The 13,597-nt window shown below is 40.0% G+C and overlaps 1 protein-coding gene across 1 annotated transcript; it reads left to right on the top strand.

The window, feature by feature from the left end:
• Positions 1 to 12,262: 12,262 nt before the first annotated feature.
• Positions 12,263 to 13,099, top strand: LOC128616574 (olfactory receptor 14I1). Its single transcript, XM_053639180.1, has one exon. It carries the CDS (start codon positions 12,263 to 12,265, stop codon positions 13,097 to 13,099), a length of 837 nt encoding a protein of 278 aa, XP_053495155.1.
• The last annotated feature ends 498 nt before the right edge of the window (positions 13,100 to 13,597 follow it).

Genomic DNA, 13,597 nt, shown 5'->3' with positions numbered 1-13,597 from the left:
TACTGGATCCACGTCTCTCGTTACAGCTCTCTGCTCCTACATGCAATATGCCGATAACAGAAGAATAGGAGAAACAGGTGAATGAGCTGAATTCAGTGGAATCCATTAAGCTTAACATTTAGAAAAGTTTAGAAAAGATTTTACACTATGTTAAACACAGTATTAGTTTGCTGTACGCAAAAAAAAAAAAAAGACACCTGTGGAATATTATTCTTACTAAGAGAATCATCCCGTGACCCTGAAAAGGATAAGCGGTATAGAGGATGGATGGATGGATGGAGAGAATCATTCTTAGCCTTCAGTAATCATCAAAACATGCAGAATACTTATGACTATTGTACAACTCAAACAAACAAAGGATGTAGGTTAAGATGGACAGAAGGACATTTGTCCTGTCTGTGTCAGCTGTGTTGTGTGCCACCACTGTAATAAATTAACCTCGTGCTGAAGTTTGTCTTTGACTTTTAAAATATAATTTATTCTACAATTAAAAACCCTTAATATACAGAAGACATTGTTTTAACGACCCATTACCATTTGAAAAAGAGATTCTCGCCTACTATAAAAGTCACCCCTTTGTTTACACACCATTTCTTCTCAAACATCGGAAGATTACCATTCATTTGGTAAAATTCATACTCTAATCTAATCCTAGACTCAACCAAGGCCTTAAATAATTTAACCATGTTGACTTCTTTTCCTTCTGATCCCATTTTGTAAGCCTTCCAAATGGCTAATTTTGCTTGACCAACCAAAAAATCTGAATAGGTACAGATTTCCTGCCTGTCGCAAGAATATCTACACCCATAGATAAACACTGTTTTCGAGAAAATTATCCCTAAACTACAAAACATTTTATTCAATAGATTAGAGAGCGGAGATAATTTACAACAATCACTAAAGACATGAAATACGGTGTCGAGTTCATTACACAAAGTGCACAGTGGGGAGGATGCATATTTACATTTAACCAAAAACACTTTTGTTTATAATGCACAATGTAAAATCCGCCACTGTAAATCACCAGACCTTTTTGGTAGAGGGTTTTTATACAATAACCGCCATGAAGGTACTTTATTTCCCGACGTCAAGAAATCCTCGTCAAGAGTCCTCCATTTTGTATCCCTCCTCCCTCTTAGATGTCCGACAAAGTAGGACTTTACACAGGAAATATATGCATTTTGTTTGTTCACCATAGAAAACGGAAGACTTTGCAAGCCTTTAAAAGATAACATGTTTACATTGTCTCCATTGTTATTTTGAACTACCTGTGTACAGTTATGTACACTTCTGGAAAAGATGTTTTCAAATTCTTTAATATGTTCCCGACTATTCTCTCTGATCTACCTGCAGTCTTTCTAGTTAGATTCTGTACTGAAAAACACTCTCTATTTGTCAAGTCAAACAGGTTTCCAACTTTAGTTATCCCAGCTAAAACAAAGTTAGAAATTTCGGTGTTGGACATAGTGCATTTTTAAGAAAACCAAGGATTGTACATCAAAGTACAAAGTTCATCAAAACCAAAATGTTGTTTCCACTTTGACTTAAAGTAATCCCAAGCTTCAAGAACTGATCCATAAAACCTTATCTTAAACATGTCTTTTACCACATTTCCTGAAATCAGAAACATTTGTTTATCAAAATCCATCTTGTTTATTCAACCGTAGAATGGCAAGGCCAAAGCTAATCCATGGTACAGAGTCCGACGAGTAAAGCAGTTTTTGGGCGGTTTGTAACCTCATGGATTTCACCTTAGAGGCTAAATGAATTAATCCTTGACCGCCCTCGATTGCAGGGAGACACAGTATCCCCGGGGGAAGCCAATAATGACCACCCCAAAAGAAGTCTACAAAAGCTTTTTGAAGTTGTGACAAAAGCTCTTTCGGAGGGTCCAACACTGTTAGACGATGCCACAGCATTGAGGCGGCTAGATTGTTCACTACTAACACCCTGCCTCGGTAGGAAAGCTGGGCTTCAATCCACTTCCATCTCTGGAGCTTGCCTGTCACTTTTTCTACAAGTCCTTCCCAATTCTTTTTCATGTGCTGTTCAGTCCCAAAAAACAGTCCCAGTATCTTAACCCCCTCTTTATTCCAAGGGCGCTAATGTGGAAGCTGAAGTGGATTTTGGTTTGACCAATGGCCTAATAACAAAGTGTCAGTTTTTTCCCAATTGATCCGTGCGGAAGAAGCACTCTGAAAGACGTTGAGGCATGAGGTTAGATGTTTAACATCACCTTCAGATCTAATGATCCCCGTGATGTCATCTGCATACGCTGTTAGTTTCACCGTTGGTGTGTTTGAAAGGTGAGATGTTGGAACTGTAAATCCTTGCAGCTTCTCTCTCAGCATCCTCAACATTGGCTCAATGGAAATCGTGTACAAGAGACCAGATAAACTACAACCTTGTCTTACTCCTCTATCTACAGAAAAAGGTCTGGTCAAAATTCCATTTATTTTCAGCATACTATAGACATCTTTATAAAGAAGCCTTATCCATGAAGTAAACTGTTTCCCAAAGCCAAAGCTTTCAAGTAGTTTGAACAGGTATTCATGGTCAACTTTATCAAAGGCTTTTTCTTGGTCCAAACACACAAGACCAAGATCTAATTTATGCAGTTTCGTTAAGTACACCAAGTCCCGCACAAAAAAAAGATTGTCAAATATAGATCGCTTGGGTACACAGTAGGACTGATCTTCATGGATGATGGATGCTATAGATTTTTTAAGACGATTTGTCAGAGTTTTAGATAATATTTTATAGTCAGTTCCTAAAAGAGAGACCGGTCGCCAGTTCTTCAATAAACCAAGATCTCCTTTCTTGGGTAAAAGAGTCACTACAGCTCTTCTACAACTGAGGGGTGGGATTTTTGATTCAAAGCTTTCAAGAAACACCGCATACAAATCCTGTCCAATAGGGGACCAGAAGGCTTTATAAAATTCAGAAGTCAAACCATCCAATCCTGGTGATTTTCCTGAGGATTGCTGCTGGACAGCTTCCGTTAACTCTTGAAAGGACAGAGGATTCTCCAGCTCAGCTTTATCTTCTTTTCCAAGATGCGGCAGTCCATCTGGAAGCTGATTAATTGCTCCAAGGTCACAGGTTCTACAGTATATAATTCTTCATAAAAAGATAGAGTTTGTGAAAAAATTTCTTTCTTTTCCGTTATTTCTTTCCCATTTAACAATAATAATATTATTACAAAGATAATTCATTTTCTTTTTTCTCTTATGTTCTTTTCCAATGAAAAAAAGAAAGTTGTTGAGGAATCCATGCTGTTTAACTGAAGATATCTTCCGGGTATGGATGTACTACGACTTCTTTCTTCATACAAATTTTTCAAAATCATGATGTACTCTTCAAGCATTTTTGCAGTTTCCGTCTCTTCACCGTCACTGATGGAGCTGCTTAGCTTCAGAATCTGCTGTTCTAAAAACTTGACCTTTTCTTTTAGTTCAGTCAGGTGACTCATTGTGTATTGTTGGCACAAGAGCCTGATCTGTACTTTTCCAATATCCCACCACTGGCTTAAAGTATTATACTGTGATTTTCCCTCTCTCCACTCTCCCCAAAATTGAGTGACTAATTGTACGAAAAATTTATCTTGCAATAATCTATTATTAAAATGCCAAATCTTATAATAAGAGTTACTCTGTGTTATAGTCATAGTTACTGCAATATAGCGATGATCCGAAAATGGTATTGGCGAAATATTACTATTGGAAAATCTTCCTCTGTTGTTCATCTGAACATAAAATCTATCGACTCGTGCACCAGAAACTGTATTAGAATTAATTTTCACCCACGTATATTGTTTACTGCTAGGGAAAGCTTCTCTCCATACATCTACAAGACCATGATACTGAACAACGGTTTTGAGAGTCTCAGACGAATTTGGATGAGGTTCAACATGATTCCGATCCATAGTGTAATCGAGGGTACAATTAAAATCACCAGCTAAAATTATTATTCTATTCTGCGAAACTTTTGAAATAACGTCTTTTAATTTTTTTAAAAAAGAAGCTCTTTCTACCCCATCATTTGGAGCATAAATATTAATAAGAGAGAGCAGTAACTCATAAAGTGTAAATTCTATAATTTGCATTCTGCCAGGTATAATTTCTTCAGCTCTACTGTCTTGAATTTGTAAATCCGCTGAAATAATAACTGCTACTCCGGCACTCACGTTTGAACCATGGCTAAGAAAGGCTTTACCCTTCCACTCACTTAGCCATTGCACTTGATTGTCCATATCTGTGTGTGTTTCTTGCAGAAAAACTACACTTGATTTTTTCCAACTAAAAAAAATCTAACAAAGCAAATCATTTTTCAGCACCACGACATCCATTAACGTTCAAAGGTCCAAAGTTTAAGGATGCCATGATGCTGACTACTGAATAAATGACGAATGACATCGCAACACAGGTCCCATTATCTTTTCTCTTCATTACAACACAATATTCAAACATTCTTCACCTTACGGTTAATCATGACTTTTGCCTTTGTTATTATTTTCCTGAGGCGATAACGCTTCTGTATGCTAAGTTCTTCGTCAGTTGCTTTGTTCATTGCAGTTTTACACGACACCAAAAAGCGCTTTAAATCAGGGAAAAAGGTCTCAGTTTGTGGTTTCCGAGCTCCTTTAGTTTCATCTAGAAAGTCATTAATTTGCTTTATTGTGTACAGTCTAGTGCTGAGAGACTCTGTTCTTTCAGCATCATCCACATCAGAAAAACTCTCTATGCTCTCTAGATCAACATCTCAGAGTCATTTTCAGAATGAGCATACTCTGAACTCATGGTGCACATCTGAGTACAGCTATCTTCAGCTGCTTCACTTTCACCATCTGCTTTATTACTTTCAATTTGTGTCTGTTCTTTTCCTGATGGTTTATCATGTTCGTTTACTGTCAGAGTCGATGTTTCTCCACTACTTGCCTGACTTACACCCTCCTCATTATCATGATTTTCTACATCTCCTGCATCGGTATTTCCTTTAGGTGCTGTTTTAACATCTGGAACGAGATGGTTATTTTGTCCGACATGTCGCTCAGTTGTTTGCAGATTAGACGGTTTGTCTGTTTGTTTTTTGGGCATGTTTGTCTGACGTGGCCTAGTTCTCCGCACAAAAAACACCGCATATGATCCGAACTAATAAAGATTGTATAATATTTGCCTTCATTAGTTAGCTTTACAGCCAAATTGAGCGGATCTTGTTGTTGATTCAGTATCATGTACGTATATCGCCGAAACGACATAACGTGCTTGATATCCGGATTTTTCAGACCGAGTGGAATCATTTTTATAGGCGCTGTTAATTTACCATATCTTTCAAGAACACCTTGAATGGTTTCATTCTTGATGAATGGAGGAACGTTTGATAGCACTATTTTCTTTGATGGACTCGATAACGGCAGTATTAACACAAACGTGTCGTTAATTGTGAGTCCGGATTTAACCAGGTCATCTACCATCTGAACTTCGGCGAGAAAAACAATAACAGCTTTATTCATCCTAGAAGCTGACTTGATATTTGACCCACCGACCGAAGCATGAGAAATCTCCGCTTGACCCCATTTGTCAAAGTTTTCCGACCGAAGTCGGCGCTCAAAGAAGTTTTATGTCTAAGATTAATATTTTTTCCGTGAATCTTAAAAAAGAATGAAGAAATTGATTTAAAGTAAACAAACTCTCAAAAGCGTGCTCGTAAAACTCTCGACTCCTCCCACTACCCACAATCCAGAGAGACAGAGAGAGAGAGAGAGAGAGATACAGGGATACAGGGAGAGAGACAGAGCGACAGAGAGAGAGAGACAGAGAAGATCATTTACAATGTATTTTTATAAATCATGTTATATGAACATGAAGAACAATGTACGGCTTCTCGGAAACCGATCTATGTGACCTAAACTGCTCTAATATTTGGATTAAGTCCACATGGACTGATAGGTCACTGCTAACATCTCTATCCCCATGACACAAAGGGAAGTGGTAGCTCAGTGGTTAAGGCGTTGGACTTTCGATCGGAAGGTTGTGAGTTGAAATCCCAGCACTGCCAAGCTGCCACTGTTGAGCCCTTGAGCAAGGCCCTTAACCCTCAATTGTACAAATGAGATTAGTGTAAGTTGCTCTGGATAAGGGCTTTTGCCAAATGCCGTAATGTAATGACATTTCACTAAAATAAATATGGTCATGTTAAAGCATAGACAAGCCTAATTTATGGGGTGTTCTTTGTTTTTTTGTCTTTCAGAGTCACTTAACTTGGCAGGTACAAAGAGCAAACAGGTGTTACATTTTATTACAGTCTATCCACTTAATGCACGTGCACACACACACACACACATTATGACTATCATGCCTAAGGGAAGGTGACACCCTGTGGAGATGGCTGTTCCCCAGATCCTATACCCTAAGGTTAAATTTAGTTGCCGTTGTGTTCATTCTGATCTCCAGGACATCATATAACTGCTGACAGTCTTTGCAGTGTGCACATTGCCAGGATGGCACAGTGGGAAAGCTGCTTGCTATTAAGCTAGTTAGATTGTTAGATAGACACAGACACACACACACACACAATTTGCACGATGTAGGCAGCATACCACATTTCAATTATACTGCTGCCTGATGTGATTATGTATATTTAGCTGAGACTGATTCTGAATAAAAGCAAGTGAAGACTGAGACTGAAAACAATCTTTTTGTTTACTTGAGCCAGTTGGCTCCATTTGCTAATGATTAGGCTATGTTTTGTAGGAGAACTTACTTCTTGTCAAACTTTGTGCATGCAAAAAAACAAAGTGGACATTATTTCTAAGCAGTGATGGCTCAGTGGTTAATTTGTTGTGCTACTGATTGGAAGGACATAAGTTCATAAATCCCAGCATTGAGTCACTGCATAAAGCCCTAAGCAAGGCCCTACAGTAAATCACTGAAACAGATCAGTTGTTCCATTGAATTCTATTTTCCGTAACACTTATCCTGCACAGGGTCGCAGAGAGCCTGGAGTCTATCCCAGGAAACTCGGGGCACAAGACAGGGGATGCCCTGGACGGAGTGCAAACCCATCACAGGGCACAATCTCACACACACACTCACACACTCACACACTCACTCTCTCTCTCTCACACACACAAACACACACACTCACACACTCACTCTCTCACACACAAACACACACACACTCACACACTCACTCACTCACTCTCTCACACACTCACACACAGGGCAGGATTGTGGGATCTCACACACAGACACACTCACACACTCTCACACATACTCTGTCTCTCTCTCTCACACACACACACAGACACACACACAGGGCAGGATTGTGGGATCTCACACACTTTGCGCTGTTGTTTCTCCCAGGCGGGGTCGAGCAGCAGGTCCCGGTCCCACTCATCCTCCGGCAGCATGTACTCTTCCTGCACGTAACCGTTGTTGTACTGCGTCTCCGTTTGTTTCATCGTCACCATCGTCGTCATCATCATCGAATCGCCTCTTCTCACACAAACCCGGGCCTAAGAGCAAGTTAGTGCTGATTCCCGGCTGGTCCTATGCTACACGTTCAAACCCTCGGCGCACCCTTTTTGGACACATGGCGCGCGCGTGGGGGCTGATATCACCTTGTCACATCACGTGACGGATGAACCTTCAACTGGGTCTCCGCTGACAAGTGACCGTGAAACCCGAGAGGACGATCCGGGATATAAGAAGTTTTGCTAAAACCCTGACGAATAATCCATGTCATTTCACCTGGATTTCTCTTCATGCTCTATTTGTCCTGTTGAAATCATTTAAAAGTGTTGAAGGAGAATAAAACATGTTTATATAATGTCTAATTATCTGTTTTATACTACATGTATGTTATAACAGCTGTAAAAAAAAAATCATTCTTGTTTTCATTCTGAGATGAAAAGCAAATGTACATATTATCTCTTCAACTTATTCTATCATGAAATGAAGTATACTTAGACAAATCTTAGCGTGAATAACATTTTCAGATTTAACATGGCTTGGTTTTATTATAAAATATTTCTTGCTATGAATAATGTAGTATCTAAATTTGGTTAAATAAAGAACAAATTGTACATACAGTACATCAAGTAGAGATAGACAGGTTATGTTTATACCGCTTAACTGCTTCTTTTCAGTGAGTCAGATTATTTAGCTCAATTCACCAATAGCTGCAGAAATGCCTCATGGCGTTCTCTTTTTTTCCTTTTCCATTCATCCTGATAGCTGACCACCTCGCATAGTACACTTGACTACATAAAGCAGCACAGCGGAGTGTTCCTGTAATGCAGGGATTCAAACAAATGTTGAAAGCAGGTTTCCATGGAAGCAGTTTGTTAAATTACACTGCACGTGTACTGCCATTTTTCTAAATATACCAAAAAGAAAAACACCCATATGTACTCGTAAGAAAGTGGTTCTCATAGTGGGGTTTGTGAAGAATAGCAATGAGGTTTGCAAATTTAATTTTGTTACAGTGGTAGGAATCACAACCCACCATTAACAAATATGTCTTTATCATTTTTATACAGTATGTATTCATGTAACCCTGTAGAAAATACACGGTTAAGTTTCCTTTTGTTTTGTACGAATTTAAATACACAGACACTGTATTTTTGGAATTCTGTATTTCCATGTTAAATAATTGTATGTACAAATGCATGTAGAAAAGATTGCTACTTTGTTCTACGAAAATGATAGAAAATATGAAAGATATAAAATTATTTGTTTCTAGGTTAAAATGTTAGCCAATCAATGCGAAAGGTGAGAGGTCATGGAATTAGGCAAGTCCTGCGTAAGGAAAAGTCACGCTCTCTTTCGGCTGCAGGCGAGGCACGGAGAAGATCACGCTGGAGAACTGTAAGTGATTAATGCTACTTTTCGTGCTTAAGTATCACTTAATGGTTGTCAGACCGATAACCTATTCACTACTTTGCATGCGGAAGAAGTCGGTATCACAGAGACGTTTTCAAAACGAATTTGTCGGAATAGCTCAGCTAATAGTATTGCCTGAAAAGTTAGCAACTCGGTAGCTGGGACTGTGTTATGCTAACTGGCTTCGACAGCCAATGAGTTGCCTCTGAGGAACAAGACTGCGAGACTAACTGGAGGAAGACAGCTTGCTGTTTGAACTGATACGCGAACTACAGCGGCGCATGAGCAACTGCACACACCGAGAGCGCGTGAGCAGGGCTGCAGTGACGGTGCATGGACCCTCTCTGGGCATGGACATCTCCATCAACCTCATGAGTGGATTTGTTTGGTTTTGTGGCCAATACAGTTTTAAGGCCTCAACGCCCCCAAGCTACGATTCAGGCCTGCATCAGGAACAGTGGTGTGTGTGTGGGGTTTATAGAAATTCTGGTGTGCCGGCTTAGGTAGGCTATTGTTTTGGGCCCATAGGTTAAAGGGTATAACTGAAAACTGCTTGTTTTATGCATGTACATGGGGTTATATGTAACCTGTCGTTTTGGTAATGGTATTGATTTAAAAACCTCAGAAAAAGGTATAACATTAAGTTAAAGTTTTGAATACGTTTTATTTCTAAGTTGATATACATGCAAAGAATTGTTTTAATACATATACCTAAACTTTACCTGGTTGTTGGGAATTCTTTATTGCTATACGGGTGTGGAGGGTTGATGTGTCAGATTAAGATTTATATTCATTTAATATAGAATAGAGTGTACGCATTAGAAAAGGTGTTTGACTACACTTAGTATTACCTCAGTTAACAAGCTTACACAAGTATACCACTTAAAAAACATTCATCTAGTTAGTGACAGTTTATGACATTGAAACACATACAAGGGGAATTACAACCATAGACATTGAAGTTGAATAGGGTAAGAGAACCCAGGGCATCTTTTGCCACACTAATTATATAGGCAAAAGTCCGCTACGTTCGTTACTGAGTTCTTATACATGACTGGTCATTTACTCAAAAAAACTGTCAATGACTAATGTGTCTAATGTGCTCTGTCCTGGGAAAGCACATCAATAAAATAGTTCCAGATCTTCAATAAATAGCCAGCATCAAGACATCTAATTGCATGGTTCATATTTTGTTGCTCATTCAATCTATATACACAGAAGACAAGTTAAGCATAAAAACTGGCAATTAATGAGTACAGTAAATATATTTATATAAATATATTTTATTTTTACATGGTCTGATATTTATACCAGACCACTGCCCTGTGCCTCTCAGGAGTATGGAGTCTGAACCCTTTTGGGCATGGAGTTCACCAGAGCTTCACAGGTTGCCAGTGGAGTCCTCTTCCACTCCTCCATGACGACATCACGGAGCTGGTGGATGTTAGAGACCTTGTGCTCCTCCACCTTCCGTTTGAGGATGCCCCACAGGTGCTCAATAAGGTTTAGTCCATCACCTTCACCCTCAGCTTCTTTAGCAAGGCAGTGGTCGTCTTGGAGGTGTGTTTGGGGTCGTTATCATGCTGGAATACTGCCCTGCGGCCCAGTCTCCGAAGGGAGGGGATCATGCTCTGCTTCAGTATGTCACAGTACATGTTGGCATTCATGCTTCCCTCAATGAACTGTAGCTGCCCAGTGCCGGCAGCACTCATGCAGCCCCAGACCATGACACTCCCAGCACCATGCTTGACTATAGGAAAGACACACTTGTCTTTGTACTCCTCACCTGGTTGCCGCACACACGCTTGACACCATGTGAACCAAATAAGTTTATCTTGGTCTCATCATTCTTGTGCATCATCTTTGAAAGAGGCTTCCTTCTGGGACGACAGCCATGCAGACCAATTTGATGCAGTGTGCAGTGTATGGTCTGAGCACTGACAGGCTGACCCCCCACCCCTTCAACCTCTGCAGCAATGCTGGCAGCACTCATACGTCTATTTCCCAAAGACAACCTCTGGATATGACGCTGAGCACGTGCATTCAACTTCTTTGGTCGACCATGGCGAGGCCTGTTCTGAGTGGAACCTGTCCTGTTAAACCGCTGTATGGTCTTGGCCACCGTGCTGCAGCTCAGAGTCAGGGTCTTGGCAATCTTCTTATAGCCTAGGCCATCTTTATGTAGAGCAACAATTCTTTTTTCAGGTCTTCAGAGAGTTCTTTGCCATGAGGTGCCATGTTGAACTTCCAGTGACCAGTATGAGGGAGAGTGAGAGCGATGACACCAAATTTAACACACCTGCTCCCCATTCATACCTGAGACCTTGTAATACTAACAAGTCACATGACACCAGGGAGGGAAAATGGCTAATTGGGCCCAATTTGGACATTTTCACTTAGGGGTGTACTCACTTTTGTTGCCAGCGGTTTAGTCATTAGGTTTGAGTCATTTTGAGGGGACAGTAAATTTACACTGTTACACAAGCTGTACACTCACTACTTTACATTGTAGCAAAGTGTCATCTCTTCAGTGTTGTCACATGAAAAGATATAATCAAATATGTACAAAAATGTGAGGGGTGTACTCACTTTTGTGAGATACTGTGTATAATGCATTCTGTAGCAAGATCTTAAGAACAGCAACCCACATTCATATCATTATAAAGGCCTGCAATATCACCCTCTCAGAAAACAGGGTCTGTACCATTCCTGGTCGCTGGGGTTGTACACATCTGTTATAGCTTTAGTAAGTATCTTTCACCAGGAAATACCAATACACTCATTAGCACATGCCATGACTGCCTATCACCAACAAAAAACAGGACTTAATGATGTGTTCTAATATTAAATAATTAAAGGACACTATACATGCTCAAGATTTAACATGAATAGTGTTATGTTAATAACACTATTAACAATATATACAAACAATACCCTTAACGATATACTTGTAAACACTAAAGCCATTTCAATAATAAGTAAGAAAATGAACAGGTCCTAATCCCTCCCCTCTCCACACAGTGGAGACTAGTTGCTAGGAGATGATCACGTCACATTTGGGTCACAGCAACTGAAGAATCAAAAGACCTGGGTCTTGCATGCCATGCAGTACTTTGCTGTTAATAGATGGTATTTCAGTCTCCAGCAGCCCGGGTTCATTTAATTTCTCTCCCAACTTGAGCTAGAGCAAAAACATGAATTCTTCACAGAAGGAACAAGTGGACTGCACTAATTTTTCATCACAATCTTTCAATGAGACACACATTTCAGTTCAGTGGGGCTCTGAAGTGACATCCTGTCTCTTTTGGAGCATTGTTTACAATGAGGTGTTGCTGAACATCTCAATACTTACAATTCTGATGCTCTTCTCTTTTTCCATGGTTGTTAACATTTATCTGCTCCTGGGACTGGAACACGCAGAAGCTCTTTCCTGGAATCCACGTTGCATGCTGCTGAAGAATCTGATTGTGAGTCATTTGCTGCTAACTCTGACCATCGGTCCTCCAGCACTTTACTGCTTGCTGTACCGTGTAACTCTGAGCTTCAGCTTCAGATGCATAGCTCAGTACTTCACAGTTTCAGTATCTCTCATTAATTCACTTCTGACTGTCACTTCCATGGCTTTGGAGCGCTTTGTGTACACGTGCCATGGCATTCACTACCTGGGCATCATGACTAACATTCGAATGTACTCTTTTATGATTCTCCTCTGGTTGCTGGCTTTAACAGGTGCTGGAATGTCTACTGTCCTGGTGCTGATGGGCGGTGCAAACTTTGGTCGCATCATTGCAGGGTTTGTGTGTGAGCCAGAAGTTGTGCAAGCCCAGCTCGAGCAGTCAAAATATTTTGAGACGTTCAATAAAATATTTGTCGGAGCTGTGCTTTTCCTCTGCCTCCTCGTGTTCTTGTTCTCCCACGGCCGTATGTATCAGGAAGCCCGGAAGATGCAGCAACCATTCCAGCAGGACAATGCCCGTGCCAGATGTACCATCTTTTTCTACTTTGTCATCTTTTTGCTTCAGTTGTTTCCAAGCACAATTAAATTGATCACTATGTGTGGCAGGGATGTGGACAATCAGATCTATATGATAATACTAGTGTTGGTTCCACCATGTATCAACCCACTGGCATATGCCATGAGAAATAAGGAGGTGAGCCAGGCACTGGGGCGTCTTTGTGGGTGGAGGAAGCTTAAAGAGCTATTTTGTCAGTAAGCTGTCTATGTATACACATAGCAACAGTTTATCGATACCCTTTCTGTCTGTAGCATATGTTTTGCAGTCACCTGTGTATTCAGTGACTCTTTCTCAGTTATATAACTGCAACCGAGTCTTGTGTGCTGTGTCAGCCTTTCTTGTGTCAGCCTTTCCTGGCCTCTTTCATTAATGATCCTAGCTTTTTTTTTTTTTACCATGTTTATTTAAATATGTTTTTTAAAAAATGCTACTGTAAGTCTCTACAAACATATGTAAAGCATATACTGTATATAAACTGTAGCATAAATCCATTCTGAGCCACTGTTGGACCTTCAAGGAAGGCTCTCAATGTTAAACTTTTTTTTAATTATAAGAACTGGAAAGAGTTTTACTAATTTCACATATTTACTTCAATGTTTGCTCACTGCCACGCTGTATACAATGAAGTCCTTGTAGATGATCACCAACCAAGCTAGTCAGAAAATGCTGCTAACATTACATGTATAGAAAGCCTAT

The sequence above is a fragment of the Ictalurus furcatus genome, chromosome 13, assembly GCF_023375685.1.
Source record: "Ictalurus furcatus strain D&B chromosome 13, Billie_1.0, whole genome shotgun sequence".
NCBI classification, from domain to species: domain Eukaryota; kingdom Metazoa; phylum Chordata; class Actinopteri; order Siluriformes; family Ictaluridae; genus Ictalurus; species Ictalurus furcatus.
This window is presented reverse-complemented; position numbering and strand designations above follow the sequence as displayed.